Source organism: Pantherophis guttatus, chromosome 2, assembly GCF_059756535.1.
Source record: "Pantherophis guttatus breed Tessera chromosome 2, ASM5975653v1, whole genome shotgun sequence".
NCBI classification, from domain to species: Eukaryota; Metazoa; Chordata; class Lepidosauria; order Squamata; family Colubridae; genus Pantherophis; species Pantherophis guttatus.
The window spans coordinates 220,017,919-220,040,597 of NC_142064.1; the positions used below are offsets into that span (position 1 = coordinate 220,017,919).

The following is a 22,679-nucleotide window of genomic DNA, read 5'->3' on the forward strand; positions in this document are numbered from 1 at the left end:
ACATCTGGCTTGCTTTGTAAGTGACCACAACTAGGTAAACATTTTATCTATTAAAAAATGGCCAAGAATACTACCATTCTGGTTTTATGTATTTAAGGATTATTTCTACTGCCTTACTGCTACATTCTGGAATTTTTTAAATAGACCTCTCTTACATATAATTCTTTTTACTGACTTCTCTAGCATTTTGCACATAATCTGCATTATTTTAATATACTTGATTTACAATGTATGTTGCATTACATACAGTGTTTTACACTATACACTGCATGAACAAATAACTGAGATAGTAAACCAGATGTAAATTTAAAGCAGAAATAATTAAAATAAATTAGAAGAAAAGTATCCTTAGCAAACAATTTAAAGTATTGGAAGTATCATGTTATTATATATTACATTTTATTTCATCTTTCTTCCATAAACATGGCATAATATACAATTCTCTCTATCTCTTTTACCTTCATTTTGGCTAAAGCAGGCTACTATAAAACAAGAGGTTTCTGACTGAATGGGGCTATGAACCTGGGTTTAGTCTGACACTCTATTATAAAAACAGATTTCAGGTGATTCAGTAAGGATTGTCATGGTTGTCACTGAGGAATGCAAAAGATGCATTTCAAAGTTGACTATGATAAAAATGATCAGACAGGCTTTCCCTCACAAATCTGTGTAATGCTATTTCCAGAATTTATGGTGCGATATTATAAGCTATGGGCATAGATGTGAATAATGAGAACAGAGCTTGGCAGGCTTTGTATTCTAACAGGAATCATAAATAATGTTCCTCTAACCTCGATGAAAGGAAGGAGTTGGGAAAAGATATTTCTTTTGGCTATAGAAGTTGAGGGAACATCAGTAGAGCTACCTCAAGCTAAATGGCATTGACTGCCAGTACTTAGCTGCTCATTGGATTCTGATCATGGCAGCTTCCCTCTAGTAAGCGGAGCAACTTGGACCATTTATGTAGGTGAGAAGCTGACAGCATCTAGTACTCCTTATTTTGAAAGGTTTTCAGCTTCTGTAGGTCAGGACTAGAACTGGTAAGGGAGAAATCAAAGTATCTGCTATGTTTCAGTTGATTTGGACTGTATCAAAGGCTTGTTGGGTTGAATCCTATGGTTTTGATACATTCTTATGCTCATGAAAGATACAGATTTTATTTTTTCTCTTTCACATGGGAGAAAGAAGAACTTAAACATTTGCAAGGTTCAGATAGGACAAGGAGCAAAGTAGGAAAATGGCCAAGGGAGGAGTATCTATTTGACTTGACCATTCATCTTCTTTCTTTAATTTTGTTAAAACTATGCACAAGCTTGCACCGTTTTCTGGAAATGGTCAGGTAACCATGCAATATTTCAAAGTCACATGACCAATATTATATCCTGAACAAGCTGTAAGGAGATCCCCAATGATGCTGAAAATAAGCGCACCACATCTTTTTGGAAAGCTAAAGATAGAAAAAGACCAAAGAGAAGGAATGAGGACACATTCCTAGCAATTACTATGAAGTTGGCAATTTCCTCTCTTGCCAGGTTCCCTACTGAGAATGACCACACCTTAACCATTTCAGTTTTTTCCATATTTCAGTTGCCACTAGCCTTCCTGAAAGGATTGAATTAAAAAGGGAGAAAATTTGACTGAGTACTAGCTAGGCTTTTCATTGTTGGGAACAATGTTATGTCATTTTTGACAGGGTAAGAATGCATGTCTTATGTTTTTGCAACCTCTGAATCTCACATCTTCCAGTAGCATCACTTTGATCCTTACCAATCCACATTACAGGCAAACAGATTGCAAATCCAGAACAAATCACAATGTTAGGTTCAGGAAGTGTAAGGCTGAAAATTAAAGAGATTTTGGGATGGAGGATAGTTTCTTTGCCTTTTGTCAGGTTCATTTTTTTTTATCAGAATACGACATCAAATAAAAGGGATAGCTCTGTTCTGATTTCATCCAGCAAAAGTGAAACATGCATAAACTAATGTGTGAAAAGGAAGCAGACTGTGATTCTGACTTTAACCATTGCTGATTATGTTGTGCCCACAGCACTCCTTCATTGCCCCCAGTCCCTTCTGTCTTCCTGCAACATTCCATTTAGCTATACCTGTCTCCTATGCTGGTGAGAAACCATGTTCATTGAGCACAGAACTCAATGTGTTGCTCCTAAATTCCCTCTTTCTCTTCCTCCAGCCCTACATCACTAACCCTTCTGGCTCATCATTTTCTTGTTCAGCTAGCTGCATGAGTCAATTATGGCACTAGGTATATAATTAGTTCTTAGATGTCCATGATGACACTATTCCCTGGCACCAGTTGAATGCAAGCTCACCGTGCTTTGTTGTTAAACAAGGGATAGAGGATGGTGCTATGATGAAACACAACTGCTCTTGACTGATGCAGGAACATCTTTGCATGAAGAATTTAGGTCCCTCAGAAATAACAAGTGTGAATATTTTGTGTGTCGCAACTTTAAGATTATAAACTTGATTTTGAAGCCTAATTGCAATTAATGGATTCAAAATGGCTTTTGAACAGAGTTAAGTTTAATAATGAATAACAATCTTTAAAATATAGCCTTTGATTTATTTTTTTGGAAAGCTAGCAAATTCCATTTTAGACATCAGACTTAACCTACACATTGGAAAATTACTGAAGTTATTTTTAGTAAGATCTCTTTGCTGTTGGATGCAGCAGGGGGCAGGATTTTTCTACATTATGAAAACACCACCAATGTCAACTCATTTGTAACTGTGATGTTTATTTTTTTTAAAAGTGAGATTTACAGTATAACAATACCAGTGTTTATTGTTACATTTCCTTATTGCTGTGTTTCTTGCATTTTTCTCCATGAAAGAACAGATAAAATGTAATATCAAGCAGATACTAACACCAAGTTTCCCAGGAGTAGCCTCTTATCTTGTTTAAATAGAAATATATAAACAATTTGTTGATAACACTCTAGGAAATATAACTTCCTGCTGATCTGGAAGAGAAGGTTCAAGATGTCTTTTGTAAATTTTGCAAGTATGACCAAGGTCTTGCATATTTTCCATCTGCTGTAGTCTGAAGTGGTTTGCAGCAGAATGTAGCTTGAATTTTATGCATAAATTGTGTGGCACATAGTTTTGTAAGAAAATGAATCACTATTTTTTTATTCTATGTTGAAACTGTTGCAAGGATGCATTGCCAATAAAATACAATACATAGGAACAATAATGGAAAAGGCATAGTCTGATTAACAGGATACCTTTTAAATGTGCTGCCTCTAACTACTACAGTCATGCTGGCTGGATGAGATGGGTTTGTAGTCCAGCATGGAAAGTTGTTGAAAAAAGCATACTCCAAAAGAACAGTTTTTTATGCATTTATGGAAAATTGAACATAATAAGGGGAGAAAGTTGATTATGCCTGTATCGATTTACTAGAAAAATAGAAGTGCCAGGGTTTTTTTCACCTAGCATCTCATTTCTCTCTCTCTCTCTCTCTCTCTCTCTCTCTCTCTCTCTCTCTCTCTCTCTTTTTTTTTTTTTTTTTAAATGACCCTAGTATGAAGAAGGGAAAAAGCGAAGAAAGCCTAATTACAGCAGTGTTGACCTCTCTGAGGTTGAATGGGAAGACAGAGATGATGTGGTAAGTAATAGTTCAGTCACTGCTTGACAGAAAAGTCAGTTGCACTCACTACCAGCTTGACTGAGCAGCAGGAAGAGAAGAAAGGAAAATGATAAGCCACTTTTTAAAAAATGGGTACATTTTATTTTTATCTCATTTTGTGTTAGCCCGTTCCCAACAAATACAGTTCGGTTATACTTGATTAATGTAATGGGAGTTTCCAGAATGCTTCAGTTGTGTTTTAAATTTGTGTTTGTGTGTCTATATAAGTGTGAGTGTGTAGTTATTACTTTACTTGTTGCATTTACCAGCCCGTCTTCCTCAGGTAATTCAAAGCAGCTGAAGGGGGAAGGGTCTCCCTTCATTTCATTCCTACATAACTCTACTAATTTGAGCTGGAACATTAAGAGAAAAAAAGGATCTTCAGTGCAACTGATGGAAGAGCGTGTAACAGGATCAGAGTCTTTCTGTATCAATACAATTCCTGAGTTTTCAGGTCTATTGTGCAGAGCCTCCCTTGTTTTTAACTACCTACTCTGCTACCAAATCAGTAAATCACTAAGAATGTAGATAAATAAATAAAATCTCTTTTTCCCTCACTTACTTTCTTTTCTCAATATATGCTATAAGACTCCTCTTACATCATTCATTATCCTCAAGTCAACCTTTTGTGAGCAGAACATATACAAAACAGTGCTTTCCTAGAGGTATTGATCAAAGGGGCAGTGTCTTTGATCATGGAGGCATATGGAATCCTTCACAGCTGTTCATGTCTTAAGTTCATCTGATGTCTTCTCAAGTTCCTCAAGTTCCTCATGGCAGCACATTTGCATAATGTAACTTTATCCTGTGACATGGAACCAATGGCTAGAAGCATTTTCTTTTACTAGTTCCTAATGTCCACCATATAAAGCCCAGTATCTACTATCATGGAAGAGAAATGGCTTCTTTCTCCCTATTTTCAGTCCTGGCTTTCAGTCCTAGGATGGAAGTGGCTTAACCTAAGAAGCAGATTCTTACTAGATCGGTGTAGTCCCAGTCAGCTCAAGGACTGCACTAGGCTTGACTGGCCTGTGGAGAGCTACTCTTCAGGGCCCATTGGGGAAGGAGACCTCAGGAGTTCCAAAGGGATGAAAGAGTGGCTATGAATATCTGCAAACTGGAAGAAAAAAGTACCAAGAGAAAGGTCAAACATTGATCTCACAGATATAATGGTAGATCTCATATACAGTATGCCTGGAACTACTGATACTAATACATTGTAGATGTAGGTAGGGTTGTTTTTCAACATGGAAAAAAAAGGGGGAATGAATCTTCTAAAGTAAATATGGGAGAGATGTATTGTTTTATGATATACACTGCCCAGAGTCACTTATTGAGATGGGCAGCTGTAGAAAATATAGAATGAATGAATGAATGAATGAATGAATGAATGAATGAGTGAGTGAGTGAGTGAGTGAGTGAATGAATGAATGAATGAATGAATGAATGAATGAATGAATATAAAAAGTTAACTGCAAGGCTGACTACATAATTTCCTGTTGCAATCCCATAGGATTCTTGGAGGCTTTAACTAACTATTAAAACAGCTAAGAGTACAATAAAAAGGATAAAAACCTAACAACCTAAAAACAACAAAAAGCAATACAAATCCTATTTATTTATTACATTTATACCACACTGCAATTCCTACACGATTCTTGATGGTTTTACAGAATGTGAAAACCATTAAAACATCCACTGTACCATGCAAATAATAAAAAACCCTACCAATTTTAAAATAAATCAAAAATTTAAACCCAAGTGACAATCCTCAGATGTTCCCTGGAAGATTTCCATCTTCCAGCTGCTTTCAGAAGATCACCAGGGTCAGAATTGACCTTAGCCCTAATGGGAGGCAGAGGGTCAGCACTCCTAATAAGAAATAGTAGCCTTTTGAAGCCCGCACCTTCTTTAAATGGAAAATCTTCTCTCATCTAAACTGAATTGGCTGGTGAATTCTAAAGGAGGAATATGGTCCTTCCAAAATGAGGGTGGTGCTGCCATGGTTAGACGAATATATGTGAGATGAATAGGAAGCAAAAGTTTAACAAGCCATATGGATTCCAAAACTGCTTTGCTTTGGTCTCTTTAGTAACATTCAGACGTTAGATCAAATAACAGCAGCACAGCAACAAAAATCTGAACCAAATTTTGCCAAGACAGTTCTATCTTTCTTATGCTATAGTCTGAAATAGCAGAAGCTTGCTACTATTTATAAGATGAAATGCATTTAGTTCTATATCCAGACAGATATAGTGACAGATTCACTATGTTCATGTTGTCCATCAAATGTCTTATCTGTTAACCTTTGCAGTTTTATTCTTTTTGTTCTAATCAAACTCCATATTGCTTCTTTCTGGTCATTCTGCAGTTCCCTCGAATGCCATTCTGTCTTTACAAGTCAATTTTCTGCTGTACTGTATCAAAAGTTTTCCTTATGTCCATGACTTAACCTTTGTCTGTTTTTCTGTTACTTCCTCCATAAATCTGATATTTTGGGCATGTTTCATTTTGTGCGAATCCATGCTGACTGTCCTTAATTAAATCGTAACTTTCCAGGTGTTCTCCTTTTGGTTTCTGTTATTTAGCTTTTCCCATAACGTCTGTACCAACTAAAGTCATGCCTTCATGTCTGCCTTTTCACAAATCTTTCCTTGCACCCTTCTCATATATCAGCAGTACATTAACAGCTCCTATATCCTTCCAAACTCCAATCATTTCTGAGAGGTTTTGAATATATCAACAGAAGTTTCCCATATTTACAGTGTCACGTCTTTCTGAAATCTGGGATTCATCACGTATCTCTGCCTCTGGAGTATTGTCAGTATTCAAATGTAGACATTTCTTGATCACTTTTCTCTGACTCAAGTTTCTGTCTGCCGCCTTCTCATGTGTGTGTCTGTGTCTATGTGTATACACACATTTCTGCCTTGTCCACCTACCTTACTTGGGGTTTAAATCACAATATTATTTATGAATCATAATAACCTAAGCAATGCCTGCCTTTACTGTTAACTAATTTCTCCCATCTTCTGTGCCTCCTCAGGTCATACTGCCTGTAATATTTTGACATTTGTGGTCTCAATTCATAGAGATACATTTTGAATGCTTTCCATGTTTGTTCCTGCAGTTTCAACTTGAATAGTCTTTGTTAAGAGTATATCATTTTCTATTTTTTAAAAAATATTTTGGCTTATTTTTATTTTTAAGATTATAATTGAAAATTAAATTGTCCAGGTCAAAATGTCTAATTTTCACAACCATTGATGTTTCCTGATATTTCAACAAAGCAATCAGTGTACTTCTCCTCTGTACATACTGGAACTATCTGAGGAGTTAGTTAGCAGAGTGAGGTGTTGAGTAGATGCTCTAGGGCAGGGGTGTCAAACTCATGTCATCATGGTGGCATCATGTGATGTATCGGGACTTTTTTCCCCTTTGCTAAACGGGGCGTGGCTAGCACATGATGCATTCGGCTCATGGGCTGGGAGTTTGACAGCCCTGCTTTCGGGTGACTGAAACAACATTAAAACATCTGTAAATAAATATACACAAATAGAATTCATGTCAGACTGGGACTCAGAATTTTCTGTGTTGAAGTGTCCTTCAGAATGCTGAATCAGTCAAATGAACTCTAGAGGAACCTACCCAATGCCTCATTCTAAAGAAGGATCACCAATAGTAGCCTCTGTTAATTGCACTAGAGACCCCTCCCGAACTCTTTAGTTGTTGTTGTTATGGTGGTAAATGCCACAACACAGAAGTGACCGAAGTACCTGTTCAAGACAACCAGATATCATAGCAGCCTTCTGAATGCCTCTCCTGCCAAGTAAAAATAACTTCTTATTGTCCTAATCTATTTCCATTATTGAAATTCTTCTTTCTTTGTTCTCGATACATTACATTTATCTTATTGGTTAGTATGAAACAAGCAGAAAAGCAGTTCAGTAATCTACTGAAGGAAAACTATTCTGTATTTTGAATCCTATTTCTGGAAGAGATTTGGATGAGAATAGCTATATTCAGTATGCTTTAGCAGTTCTTTCTTCCAAAGAAATAACACTAGAAAACATTTTTTTTCTGGGAAAATTCAAGGCAAATCTTGAACATTGTTATTAAAGGAACCAGGAGAAATAGGCAGATACAAAGAGTATTCCCAACCTGGAGAAATTAGATATGTTGGCTGGGATCAATACAGTTGTAATCCAACCCCTAAATTATGGAAGACCAGATACTAAAATAAATTGGATATTGTCAAATAGAATCATCATAGTTCTCATTAAATTGATAACTCCATTTTCTTAACTACACTGCTTCTGATTTGTAGATGAGGCATATATAAAAAAAAGTCAAACCATATATAAAAGAGATACTTTTTAGAGTATAAAATGGAGACACATTTTATATTTTTATTTCATTATGTGAGGATTGTTTATGCCAAAGCATGAAATAACCTGTGTCCCAAATACCCACTAATAAGTTTAAACTGATTTAATCCAGCTATACCTTTACCACCTCAGCGAGAACTAGGCTGCAGATACATTTGAATCTATGTTGTTATTATTGTTATTGTTAGTTGAGAAGTTGTGTCTGACCCATCATGACCCCGTGGACAACGTTCCTCCAGGACTTCCTGTCCTCCACCATCCCCTGGAGTCCATTCAAGCTCACGCTCACTGCTTCAGTGACTCCATCCAGCCACCTCGTTCTCTGTTGTCCCCTTCTTCTTTTGCCCTCAGTCTTTCCCAGCGTTAGGCACTTCTCCAGTGAGTCCTTCCTTCTCATTAGGTGGCCAAAGTAATCTATTGAATCTATACTGGCATCAAATGTCGTCTAGTGAATTGCTAAATGTCTATGGAGATTCTCAGTCATCCAGGTCATGGTTGTCTGAAGGTGCTTTTTCAAGAGGCAATTGGAGTGTCTTGTTTTTCCTTTGAAGAAAAAAAGGGGGGGGAAAGTGCAAATCTGTGTTCCCAACAGCCTGCGCCTGTCTTCAACAGTGAAGGGACACAGGACAGAGAACTTTCGGCAGCCAAGAAGGCTCTATGCACATTTGCAATACTCAGGTGATGCTGAGGACACAGATAAATCTCTAAATGGCCTCAACAGCTCTCTAAAAGAATGCAAATGACCAGCTGTCTGCAAGGAGTATAAATCCTTCCATTCCTCACCATCCAGTCAGAGCTGAAGAAGCTTCTTGGATGAGGATTGAAACGTCTTCAAAGAAAAAAACAAGGAAGTCCAGTTGCCTCCTGAAAAAACACCCTTGGGATAGTGAATTGTTACAATATAACTGTGGAAACTTCTTCATCTGCATATCAAATGAAGAAGGTCTATTCTAATTTCATTCTATTGCTAGTCTACAATTAAATTTTGTTGTCATATCTCAAAATAGATGCTAATGTATCTTTTATGTAATATTATAATATGGTAAAACTGAGCCTTACTGCTTTCTTCAAGCTACTTTTGTACAGGCTGATTCATTCACTGGCAGTTCTTGTTCTATAAACTTGCTTACCAGTAGCACATAGAGTGTTATCTTTGGAGGGAAGGCCTCTACTCAGGAAGTAAGGTAGAGGCACTTTTCTGCCTCTACCTTCTGCCTCCCCATGGGCCATACAGAAGGACATGGGAAGGGATGTAACCTGTCCTGAGATGTTGGACTGTTATGATGTAAATTGCTCTAAGAATTAGCCAGCGAACTTCCCATCAGTTATATTATTTTCTAGGCATATTCTCATAATGGGGGAGGAAATTAGCAATGATGAATTTAATTACTGTAGGAAGCCATAACTGCAGTAGATGGGTATCCATCCCTGAAACCTATGCCATCCAGAATGCCATAACTGTTCTGCAAAACCTAACATATGTTGTTTACAACAGTGACCATGGTTATAACTTGCAAGAACCTGAAATCCTAAAATAGTGCCAGGGACATGTTATTGGAATGTCCCAACAGAGAAGGATTAGAGGAGGGCCAAATGACAATTCTATTAAATCAGTGCTTAGGAAATGTCTATATTCCCTTGGCATCATTTTGTTAATGTGGAACTCTGTAGTAGCCATTTTGTGAGAGTTCTTACAATACATGATCCCAAATTTATCCACCCTAAAAGACTGGGGACTTGAAGCACAGTATGCTAGCTCACATTCTCATATATTAATCCAGAAGCAGGCAATGGGATGTCTATATACTCAGGTGTGCCCAGAGATTATTCTTTCCATGTCCCCTAAACCCTCCTGGTTTTAAAAAAAACACCAAAATAAGCTGATCTGATGCAAAGCAGAATAGCAGCGTCTAATTTCATTTTTTACAATTGACCCTAGACCAGGGGTGTCCAACCTTGGAACTTTAAGACCTGTGGACTTCAAATCCCAGAAATCTCTAGCCAATTCTGGCAGTTGAAGTCCACAAGTCTGAAAGTTGCCAAGGTTGGTCACCCCTGCCTAGACCCTACACTGACCCAAGGAAATTCCAAACAATACTTTCTTTGGAACTGTGCCCACCAGCCACCATAAAGAGTAAAATAGGTTGAGGTGGCAGAAAACATCACAGTCAGGAGTGTTCCTTTGTAAGAGGACCCATAACATCCTTTCAAAATTACTAATGGCTGCATAAGATTTCCTGCCCCAAATGAAGCTGTCTATCTGTGTTCTTATTCTCTAAATGGCTCTCTAACACTTTATCATTTATTAAAATAATTGCTTTTAATTAAATTAATGGAAAGTCATTTACTGACATTCACTATTTCTTTTATAACGATCTTTTTAAAGAGCTTCATACATGGAAGTTGATGTTTTATTATTTTACAACAATGCTAATGTGGGAAGAAAGATGTCCCTCATTTATATGACTGGACACCAATTTAATCCCCGTAGAGGTAGCAAAAGAAAAGTCTACAGAATAGATGAAAAACTGTTATCCCAAGCCAAAAACTATATTCAGGGGGTAAAAAAAGAGATCTTATTCCCATATGCATACTTGATCTTAAAAGCTATGAGAGTTTTAGAGGCCCTTTTTGTAAATTTGCGACTTGCCTGAGGGTTGTGTGGGAGTGGAATACTGCAGGCTCTGAGATGGAGAAAAATGAGAAACATGTTAAAGATAAATGGAACAGTTCTTTAAACATTAGAAAGTAGATTGGTAATTAAGACCAGCTCTCCAAGTCCAAAACCACAAAAGTTAAAAAGGGAAAATACTTCCAGAATTGCATATTACACATTACATTTTATATTTAAAAAATCTTCAGTAAAATATGTTTTATTCGATAAAGCCTATAGCCAAAAACTTTAAAAATTTTGTTACACTTGTTGTCTGTAGAAGATAGTGGGCTCAAATCAGGATGCCCCAAAATGGGGGAAAAATGCTAACAATGCAGCTTTAATTTGGTCAGCCATACTCAGATTTTTCACAAGAATAAAACAGTTATTTTACTGACAAGCAAGCTTTGCTCCCCTGCGCTTTTCAGCCTTGAAAGACAGCCTTTGACTTCATGAAAACGACCACTGTAAATTGTCCAGAGCAAAGAAATGTCACATGGCCCTATCAAGTATCTGTAGAATTAGAGTACCAGAGAATTAGAAGGCCACTAAAGTGCAATTGCCCCATTCAATAGAGGAAACTGAACTTAAGCATCTCCCCAAAGATGGTTGTCTAGCCACCTCTGCAATAGATAGGTCCACTTTTTAAACAGAAATAAAAGCTACAAAGAGCAGGGCGTGATGAATATGATTCAATTTTTCTCATATGATTGGATATGATCCTCTGGTTCTGATTTAACGTGGGAGCTCTGGACTGGACCTATCTCTCTGAAAACACATTAACACATTTTTTTTTTGTGAGACAGGCTACACTTACTTTAGCTGATATTTAAACTTGAATTTTTATACTGCTTTGTAAATTAATACAAACACAAGTTGTAGAGGCAGTGTGATCTAGTTTTAGCTTCATGACAGCTCACCTTTGAGTCAACAATGAGCTGAAGTACAACATGCTTGGGAGAAGCTCTTTACAACAGCAACATATACTTGGTCTGAATTAGATATTATACCATACAGGAATCTACGGTACCTATATACTACTAAAATTCTTGTTATGATCTTTAATTGGGCAAAATGCTGCATCATAGAGCAACAATTTTTGAACTGAAGCACTTTAGATGGGCTAACTTACAGAATGTGGCCTAAATCTGGGACCCATGACTCTTGAGGGAATCGAATTTGGGGAAAATTTTGGCTGCTTCAGTGCTACTGCTGAACTTACTGGACTGCTGCTGTGGTCATGTGGTCTTCGTTTTCATTGTTGCATGACAGCCAGTCTCACAATGTTCCCAACCAGTCTCACAATCCCTTGCTCCCTCCCCACCCTGCAGCAGCCACTTACCCTTCCTGTGAAGGGACGGGAAGGGAAGAGAAGGGATGGGACAGGAAGGGAAGGGAAGGGAAAAGAGAGTATTTCTGATACTCCCTGCCAGTTTCTCAGAAGGAAACTCAAGGAGAAAGCTGGCAGGAAGTAAGAAGTTGTTTCCACTCCCACTGCCTTTTTTTTTTTTTTTTTTGCCACACATGTTCATTCTGTTTAGGTAAGGCAATATCTCTAAAATGATGACCTAACAAAAGGCACAGATGGTCTGATTCAGATTAAAGTGGGGCTGGGATGGGAATGGTTCAGAGCTCACAAGAGGATTAATGTAGCAGTGTAGACAGCTCTTTAAAGCAGTTACATCTTCTCTTTGGGATCACCTGCCTGTTCTCTGTATCTGTGATATGATCCAGGAGAAAGATAGCCTTGATCTAAGTTATTGGTAGCAAGTACTACTTGTGTGTACCTACACATTCTTTTAAGTACTTTCATATTCAAAGCACTGAAAGGCACTAATATGTGCTTTACATCAATCCTATCCAACCTAATGACCTCCAGATGTGTTGGGCTCAGGGCCAAATGATTTTGGGTATGTCACACCATCATGAAGCAAAAGATGTACTTTATATAATTAGCATTTATGTAATTTAAATAATTAACATTACTTGCATGGTGATATTATGGCAAACTTGATATCACTGTGGCTTCTACTAGACACCTAGTATGATTGGGCTTTAGTTCATGTAATCTGTAAATCAAGACAACATAAAAATAGATTTTAAATTAATTTACCTAATTTGTCCATAAAAAAAACTTGGAAGTGTCTGAGGATGGGACATCATTGGACTTCTTTATTTGGCTGCTTAATTTCAAAGTTTAAAGGGGCAGGATAACCATATTTAGAGAGAAATACAGGAATGTTTTGTATGAGAGAGAAAGAGAAAGAAAGCACAACCATATCATGTACCATATTTAAGGAATCGCTTGGGTTATGAATTCATGTATTGACTCCAAACTTATACATGGCTCACAATGATTTTTCTCTTATAGCCTGCAACTAACTTTCATTTTAACCTTTACTTGCCTGCTGGTAAAGGTTACCAGTTTTAACTTCCTTTCAAAACTAAGCTTTCCAAGCAGTGCTATAGTGGCACAGTGGTTAGAATGCAGTACTGTGGACTACTTTTGCTAACTGCTGACTGCCAGCATTTCAGCAGTTCGATTCTCACCAGCTCAAGGTTGACTCAGCCTTCCATCCTTCTGAGGTCTGTAAAATGAGGACCCAGATTGGTTGGCAGCAAGATGCTGACTCTGTAAGCCACTTAGAAGTTGTTTCTGTAAACTGTGAAGCGGTATATAAATCTAAGTGCTAAGTTTATAATATAACTGGAGTGGTACCTTCAGTCTTGGGACCCAGGCTCAAATCCCATTTCAGCCATGTTTTATTTTATAATCTATTTTTCAACACGATGAACCTCTTAGACTAAATTCCCAGCATTTTCAGCCAAATAATTTTTGGCTCTCGAAGTTGTGATGCAGGAATATATAATGACCATGTCTGGTAGCTAAACAAATTAGAGTGGAAAGAATGCACATGTACCTATTCTTCCTTTGGTCCAAATATCTTTTAAAATGATTACATATATAAAAAGAAAAACAATATGTTGTCTTAATTCTTTTTTTAAATTTCTTTTTATACTCTCTCCCCCCCCCTTTTTTTTTTTTCTTTTTTCCTATTTAAGCTTCGAAATGCAATGGTGAATCGGAAAACAGGAAAATTCTCCATGGAAGTGAAGAAAACAGTGGACAAAGGGGTATTTTGTATAGGCAATTCTTTTCCAATGAAATGTAAAAATAAAATTATATACTTGTATTTATTACATGTAGATGAATTTTGAATGTTTGCATGTCTCTCTGTTATGCTATTATTAATCTTACCCTAGATTAAATGTTTGCTTTTTTTTAATTCAAACCTGCCAAACTTTTCATATTAAACTTTTTTTTCCTCTCTTAAATCTAGAAGCGAGTGTTGGTGATGACAAATGACTACTATTATACGGATATCAAGGGGACCCCTTTCAGGTAAAGCAGCTCACAATAAATGGAATATTTCATCGGGCTTATTGCAATCGCATTTCTACAGGACTCATGAGCTCATTAAAAGCTCATCAGAAGAGGCTGACAATAAAACGTCCCTGAATGATGCTGAAAAGAGCAAGGGAAATAGCTTTCCAGTAGTGCTTTTTTCAGGTTTTATTCAGAGACGGAAAATTTTTGAAAGATAAATTGTCTGGCCATATCCCAGACCTGTCATTCAGAAGGCACTCCATTCTGTGGTCTGTTAAGAAACTTGCTTCCTATCTCCAGCTGAATTTTCCCTGCCATTGATGAAAACCTGCACGGATTTTTGTACAGGGCTAAAAGAAATGCATTTGTATGCACGCTGTAGATTAGGTGTGGTTAAAAGAATATTACAAATACACACTTCTAGGACACTGGCACCTTCGTTATAAATCTGTAGTCCCCATCACTATCTACAAGCAGTTCCTTTTGCCTCAGTCACACATACTCAAAGGTTCAGAGAGTCACGCACACACTCAGAAATGTTATTCATTTGTTATAAGCAATTACATGAAGCATAAACACATCTTGTACTCAAAAGAAGGAAGAATGACTGCAGTGTTTCACTAAAACGTTTCCCATCCACAAAATAATTAAACAATATCCAGACTAGTAACACTGATCCAATGATGCAACACTTAGTGATCGTAGATGCACTAGCAAATAAAATGATTAGAATTTATTTATACAGAGCTTAGTTTTACATATTCATGGAATGCCTGTTCCGGTAACTGAACCACAAATCAAATCCAAAGCACGACACAATCCATATGCAGTTCTTTTCATAGTGTAATTCTGCCTTTAGTGAGCAGGCTGGAGTTCATTTCTGGCTGCGACACTGACAGGCACCCAAGACTGTCTACTTCTGCAATAAACCAGGACCGCTCAACCAGACATTAGAGCTCAAACATATGCACCAATCAGGGATTAGTCAGGTGGTAGGATTGATGCCAAGAGGACCATACTAATTTACACTGGAGACAAGACTACATTGTTTAGGCAAGGTCCATAGGAGGCCTCAGTAGCCCATCAGGTGAACATAGCCCAACATCTAAAACTCCTTTACTATCTAGGGAGATTCCGTAAGCTACCATTTTGGAAACTTTCTGTATGAAGTAGTTGCACAGAAAACTCAAAGCTCTTCTTTCAGTTCAAGCATGAATTCTCCTGATGCTTTGGGGTTATCATCCCACAAGGCAGATATTCATGAAATAGATGTGAGTCCAGATGCAGAAAACTGTTGAACCGTCAGTGCAATTTCTTCTCTTTTTTCTTCTTCTTTGTCAATTTTCCTGGCAAGTGTCTAACTTTCTCATGTTGCCTTCGTTTGAGAGCAGTAGATGTGATTTAAAATTCCGCACATAACTTTTGCAGCATATCTCCAGATTGAAGAATTTGCTGAACCTTACTTACATAAAATTGGTATCCAATTCACAAATTGGATCAGATTCCAAAATGAGAACATTGTGCTTTTACTCTATTGGTAGTCCTCAATTTACAATGGTTCATATAGTGACCATTCAAGGTTACGACGACACTGAAAAAGTGACTTATGATGATTTTTCGCACTTACAACCATTGCAGCATTCCCTTGGTCACGTGATCAAAATTCAGACGCTTGGCAGATAACTCATATTTATGACAGTTGGAATGTCCCGGGGATCACATGATTCCATTTTGCGACAAGCAAAGTCATTGGAGAAGCCAGATTCGCTTAACGACTGGGTTACTAACAACTGGGTTACTAACTTAACAGCAGCAGTCATTCACATAACAACTGTGGCAAGAAAGTTCATAAAATGGGGCAAAACACACTTAGCAAATGTATCACTTAACAACAGAAATGCTGGGCTCAATTGTGGTCATAAGTCGAGGACAACCTATACAGTTAAATCAGTACTTTCAAAAATGTAAGAAACATTTTAAAAATGCAACAATTATTGCAACCCTCCCTTAGTATTTTATGGGAAAGAGCCCATGGCAATACTGTTTTCATCACAACAATATTAAGCAAGGCTAACATATGTAACCAAGAAATTATGCCAAGTGTGTCATTAAGCTCCGATTTTCACATTCTTGGATTTCCTTGCTCTCAGCAGCTCTGCTAGCTCTTAATACTATCAGTAAGGATTATTTTCCATACAGATGATTTTCATTTGTATGAAAACGGCCTCCTCCTCTACAAGCCTATGGGCAGATTCTACTCTTGGCTGAATAACACTGACCTTGGTGAGTGTTCATTTTCGTTTGCCAGAGAGAGCAGGGGTTATTGCACCCCTAATAAATGTACACAGTCCGTTGCTGCTGGCACAACAAACATAAAATGGCATCAAAGTGGATGGTTGGCCAAGACGTGCAACCACCAAGGTCTTAGAAACAAAACAAAATAGTTTCTAGAGCAGGAATTAAAACCTTAGGGAGTAATTATCTTTTCCTGTATTTTTCTAGCTTTGTTTATGCCACAGTTTTTATGGTCTGCTTTTTGTTTATCTGCACAGTTTAGGTGTGGCTCTGTCTAGAGGACACGGCAAATATTTTTTCAGAGGGAACGTGACAATAGAAGAAGGTAATACTTGAATGACTCAATCAGATTCCCATAAACCATATTATTGTGCTGATAATAATGAACTCTGGGTACACAAATCAACAAATTTGACATCTGTGCTCACGAATGTATATTTGTGTGCAAATGGTAAAAAGGCTTTCAGTGTAAGTATAATAACCTTTGCATTTTCTTGGCAATTATAAGGGTTTTCCAGCTGCCTTTTTCAAAAATACCTGTTTGACTTCTGAGTCTGGCATGCAGCCCAAAAATTTCCCATTAGAATACTGATGGAATCCATTTCAGGTTCCTTATTTTTCTTTTAGAATTGTACATAAATACTGACAAAAACCTATGGTGTCAATAATACTAGGGCTGAAGCATTGATTTCATCCTTTAGATCAGGGGTGTCAAACACACGTTGTCATGGCGGCATCACATGACATATTGGAACTTTTTTCCCCTTCACTAAACCGGGCGTGGGCGTGGCCAGTGTGTGACGCATCCGGCCTGCAGGCCACGAGTTTGACTGCCCTGCTTTAGACAGCATTGCAAATTGAGAGGGAGAGCTTTCATTCTCTTGTGGTCCTGGAGTTTTGAAATCTGCAGCTCCTGAACTTAGCTGGTGCGTGCAAAAATCATTCATTTACCCCAGTATCTCCAATTAAAGACAACCCAATAGCAAGTGATGAGAAAGACAGCTTCTTGGTACACAGGAAAACGTTTTCCACTTCTTGTGAAGAGGACTAGATTAGACCGTGGGGAGAGCAATCTTCCATGCCACTCTTGGTAACTTTTGCTGCCATTTACCGCCCTGAGTCCTTTGGAACTCAGAAGGGCGGTATACAAATTTAAACAATTAATTAATTAATTAATTAATTAATTAATTAATTTATAAATTTCCAGGAACCCCACTCGCAATTAATGCTCTGCCTAAAATGATTCTGCTGCCATTACTATTAGGGTTCTGATTTGTCTTCAGATTGTATAAATTTTTCCATTTTTTTTTTTCAACGAACCAGCTCTCAATAGCCATTTTCCAGCTGTTGGAACATCCAGATCACTGATGCTCCCTTATTATTAACAGTATGAAAACAGTAATATAAATCAGGGTTGCCGATCTTTTAGCTTGCATTCTGAGATGGAATAAAATGATTTGAACTTAAAGCTGGAAAAATAGCAAATGGGGGGGGGATCAAACTTGGGAGATTGTTTATCCCTAACTATATAGTTAAATTTAAGCAAGAAAAGATCATTAAGTGCACAAAATGACAGAAGCTAGGCAGCTGCAAGACACCTGCATAATCTGCTGTTCCCTTGATTTTATGTGGCAATAGATGCTTCAATCTGTAAATAAAAGATAGGAGGACATTAGGAGGGAAAGCCATAAAAAGGCAAGGAGAAGAAGATTGGAGTAGAAAGCTGAAATAGATTAATTAGAATTTCCTACATATTTGTGAGTCACTGATTGAAGTATAACTTACCATCATTCATTAAAGTATATTGAGGGGTTTTTGTTGCATTTTTTTTTTAAAGGAGGAAGGCTTTTTGACTTCTATGAATGTTATACAAAGATTGAACTAGTACTGGTGCGTGCCCCAGAGTAACTCTTTATTATTCATTCTTCTTTCAGGATTACATGATTTAGAACAGCCTGATGTCTCTTTGGCAGATGAATGGTAAATCTGCATGCAATTGGCTTGTGATGTTCTTTCTGTCTGTACTTGGTGTGCCCGCTCCCCACTTATGGAAAGACAAAGGGAGGTCAGGCTTACTAACATTTGTTACTGTTATTTTTAACCACACTTTGTCCTCAGGTCATATTGCAACACAGACTTGCATCCGGAACACCGCCAAATGACTCAACTGAAGGCAATTAAAAACTATCTCACAGGGAAAGAGCCATTGCTTCCTTGTGAGTATATTTCCGATCACAATTGAATTTAGATGAATCTGGAAAGTTCCTCAAATAAATATATTGTATTAAGAAGGATGTAGCATTTTTATTTTTAATGGAATAAGGCATCCAGGAGAAACAATATAGCTCCTGTATCTTTAAACTGTACCTGCCTTTGTAAATGGAGATTATCAGTCAACCAGGTAATGGTTGTCCCAAAGGTGGTTTCTCAAAAGGCAACTGGACTTTCTTTGTTTTTCCTTGAAGGTGTTTCGCTTCTCATCCAAGAAGCTTCACTAAATGGTGGTGTGTGTGTGTGTGTTTGGATGGATTAGTTCCATCCACCCACCATCCAATCAGCACTGAGGAAGCTTCTTGGATAAGAAGCCAAGCATCTTCAAAGAAAAACAAAGTCAGACCAATTGCCTTTTGAAAAACCACCTTTGAGATTGTACCTGTCTTCTTCAAGTCAACTATTAAGGGTAATAGAAGTCCAATCCTGGCACACTTTGCTATAAAATCTAGTGTAGCAGCATCCATGAAAGTAAGTCATTAACTTCACTGTGGAGTTGTACAGGGTCACAATCACAAAGATTGACTATGTGGGTTCAAGTAGTTTAAGTTCAAATCTTCCATATGCACAACACAAATAATAATAATGGCTAGCCTTACTCTGCAATCAGAAGGTAAACAATAAGTAACTGATTTGCTTATGCAAACATTGGCTTTTAAAGTAGGCAGTGGGGTAGGGTGCAGTAGTATAGAACTTCCTAACGAGCATAATACCAGCAAGATGAATTTTATACTAGTTTTGAAATTGAAAAGGGGATATTTGAAATGTAAGTTTTGATATGCAAAAGAGAGATAAAAATATTGCTACCCTTCCCTATCTCAAAAATAAATAGGGGAATTGTTCTTCATTTCCATTTTTTTCTGAAATTAAGTTTTAAATAATAAACCTGGAAAATTCCTATCAATATCTGGTTAGGTCAGATTTAGTGTCATAAGGAGATTCCGTACATGCTTTTCATGAATGTTTTAAAACATTACAGGTGACAAAGAATTGATACAGGAAGTCTTATTTGATGCAGTAGTGAGCGCCCCAATTGAAGCTTATTGGACCAGCCTAGCACTAAATAAATCAGAGTGAGTGAACAGACTTTTTTTCCTTCTTCTTGTATTAATTAATTTAGATATGAATATAACCTAGGACTGTATAATTTTTTTGTTAAGATGCTTCACTCATGATCAAAGAAGATTGAGGCACATAGGTGTAAAAGTGCCACAGGTAATCCAGGGCTTGACATGACAGTTTTGTTCACCATGTATCCTGATGGGATTTCACAATGAATATCCATGTGCATATCCCAAAGATCTTGGAAGGACCACAGGGCAACTTTGTTGAGCTCCAGGCTTTCATGAGATGAATCCAAGCATCTCATGAAAGATTGTGTAAGCTTCTTATTCAAATGTATACATTTATGTGTATCAAAAAGCACTCCAGTCAAAGTAATTGAATATTTATTCAGGAAATTTGTATAACTTCTTAGCTTAAGCAAATAACTCTGGGCAGTTCGCAAAACAAAACAATACACCAGAGATATGGAATACAGACAAACATGATAAATGTAAAGTATCATATATATAAAAGATCTTGCAAATATGCCATTAATCAGTGAAGCCATATACAAATCTCTGAAACAAACATGGATTGATTTTTGTCTTATTCAGTAGCTGTTCTATCATCTCAGTATAGGTGTGTGTGAGAGAGAGAGACAGAGAGAGAGAAGGAGAGAGAGAGATGTGGTGCACACACACACAAAATCTACCACTCTCAAAGTCTGCTTCATTTATTGGAGAGGGAGATCCATATCCCATCATTTAATTATCCAGATAAAGGCTTGAGGGTTTGTAATCCATAAATGGATTACATGTGGATCTTTTTTTTCTCCCTATGTTATTCGGAGATTTGTGCTGCCCCAACATTGGAAACTTCACCCCTTCATTCAGGAAATATTACATCCGTGTCATTTGCAGAATGTAATATCCTTTCAGTCACGCCCTCATTTGGACATTGGGGGCACGTTTTAATCTTCATTAAAAGCTTAAGTCGACTATTGAATTTGGTAAACTGATTACAGTTACAGTCCTGGTTTCTACACATGTTTTGTGACCTTGAAATAGGCATGAACTGTTTACTTTGTAGAAATAGGCTGCTTTAATGCTGCTGCTGCTGCTTTTCAGAAATTCAGACAAGGGCGTAGAAGTTGCTTTCCTTGGAACTCGGACGGGCCTTTCTCGGATCAATCTTTTTGTTGGGCCAGAACAACTAACTAATCAGTAAGTACTAAAACTAGGTATAGCAACTTACACTGTATTGAGAAGAGGAAGGATGCTTACTGTGGGAAGACGCTCAACCTTTTCTCTCCATCTAGTGGTGGTATCAGGGAAAAAAAATCAGGGGGTTAAATAAATTGCGAGTTAGGTGGGCTTAGCTGTCTTCTGCAATTTTTTGGAAACTAAATAATAGTTCACATGTATTTCAAGAGATTCATAATGGGAAGGGGAGGGAGCCACCTGGAGCTATGCCCCTATAGACTAGTTCAGATTTCATCTTTCAGAACATAGCAAACAAAATTGCTTTGTTTCTAGAATAACTAGAAGCACCATGAAAGTTACCACATTGTAAATCTTGCATGTGCATGTTTGATTCTGATATCAGACATATTCTTCAGCTCATTTTCTTTTTTTCTGCTCAAAATCTTTGCCAAATAAGGAAGCAAAATGCATGCACAGGATATATATCACATTTGTGTACTTAAAAAACAACCGTGGGATTTTTGTTTCAAAATACTTTATATCCAAATCCTGGATCCTCAGGATTGGAACATTAAGTCCACCTGGCATTTTCCCTATTGAAATAACACACATGCAAACTTATCTACAGAGGATAAATTAAATCCAATTTCATTGGCTTCTGCTGAAGCAAATCAGGTTTTGCAATACTTCTCCACGTAGGAGCAACATGATGCCACCCAAAACTGCTCCAGAGAATCCACAGGCAGAAGAAGTGGGATTTGATCCCTGGTGACACTGGATATACTGGAAGAAACACACACATTACCATACATTTTCTCTCGTGGACTCTCCCTCCCTCCCTCCTTTCCCTCTCATTAAAGTGAAATTCTTGAGTTTAGTTTCTGGCAACTGCCTAGTGGCTACTTCAAATTGCAAAAAGTCCAACCAACTGACAAAACAGCCCCCTTTTCCCTCCTGCTCTGTTTGGCTGTAGTTTAATTGGTTATTGATTCAGAATAGGATTCCCCTTCAATGTCTATGCCTTTATTTTCTTTCTAGTTGTATTTCTTGTAACAGAACAAAGGGAAGTAGCAGATGAGAAAGACACTCCCTGGCTCCCACCCCAAATGTCTTTTTTTCTGGGATTACAAATCCTACAATGTGCAAAATGGTGTTCACCACCTTATTTACACTGAGGAGAAAATAAGCCAAACTTTACAATATCTGATTTATTTATTTAAGCAGTCAATTTATATGGCCACCCATCAATCAAAAATAACTCTGAGCAACAAACAAAAGAATAAAACACAATGTAGTTATTTTTTTTTAAAGTAGGTAAATTAGAGGCTAAGTGAAAAATGAAATGAAAAAGAGCAATTTTTTTTTATTTCCTTCTGTTTCAAGAGACTTTTTGACAGCTGAAGACAAGGAGAATATTTTTAATGCGGATCATTTCCCACTTTGGTATAGAAGAGCTGCTGAACAGATTCCAGGAAGTTTTGTCTACTCCATTCCATTCAGTACAGGTTTGTTATGGAATTACATTTTATCCTGCTGCTAATTCTTAACCAAAATAATCTGGTTCAGTTTGGGATTTAATATCACTTTACATGTCAAAACATGACAGGGAATGACAATTTGCAAGGGTAACACAACAGAGATGATTTGCCACAGTCTTTTTTTCGGGAGTGCCTTTCCAATGTACCACTCTAGCCCATATCCTTTGAATTTCCTTGGCTTTCCATCCATCTAAACCCGAACCTGCTTATTTGTTCAAGATCAGCCAAGGTTGATTAGGGATAACAAGT

The 22,679-nt window shown here is 37.4% G+C and overlaps 1 protein-coding gene across 3 annotated transcripts in view; it reads left to right on the forward strand.

Annotated features, from left to right (window-relative positions):
* The window catches only part of CACNA2D3 (calcium voltage-gated channel auxiliary subunit alpha2delta 3), a 563,616-nt gene that overhangs the window by 455,978 nt on the left and 84,959 nt on the right, over nt 1-22,679 (forward strand). For all 3 annotated transcript variants that reach the window (XM_060688326.2, XM_060688328.2, XM_060688327.2), the window contains 9 exons: nt 3,547-3,630; nt 13,756-13,827; nt 14,034-14,095; nt 16,633-16,700; nt 18,310-18,355; nt 18,494-18,591; nt 19,626-19,719; nt 20,818-20,913; nt 22,276-22,397. In XM_060688326.2, coding sequence (XP_060544309.2) covers nt 3,547-3,630; nt 13,756-13,827; nt 14,034-14,095; nt 16,633-16,700; nt 18,310-18,355; nt 18,494-18,591; nt 19,626-19,719; nt 20,818-20,913; nt 22,276-22,397 — 742 coding nt within the window. The remainder of the gene's footprint in view (nt 1-3,546; nt 3,631-13,755; nt 13,828-14,033; nt 14,096-16,632; nt 16,701-18,309; nt 18,356-18,493; nt 18,592-19,625; nt 19,720-20,817; nt 20,914-22,275; nt 22,398-22,679) is intronic.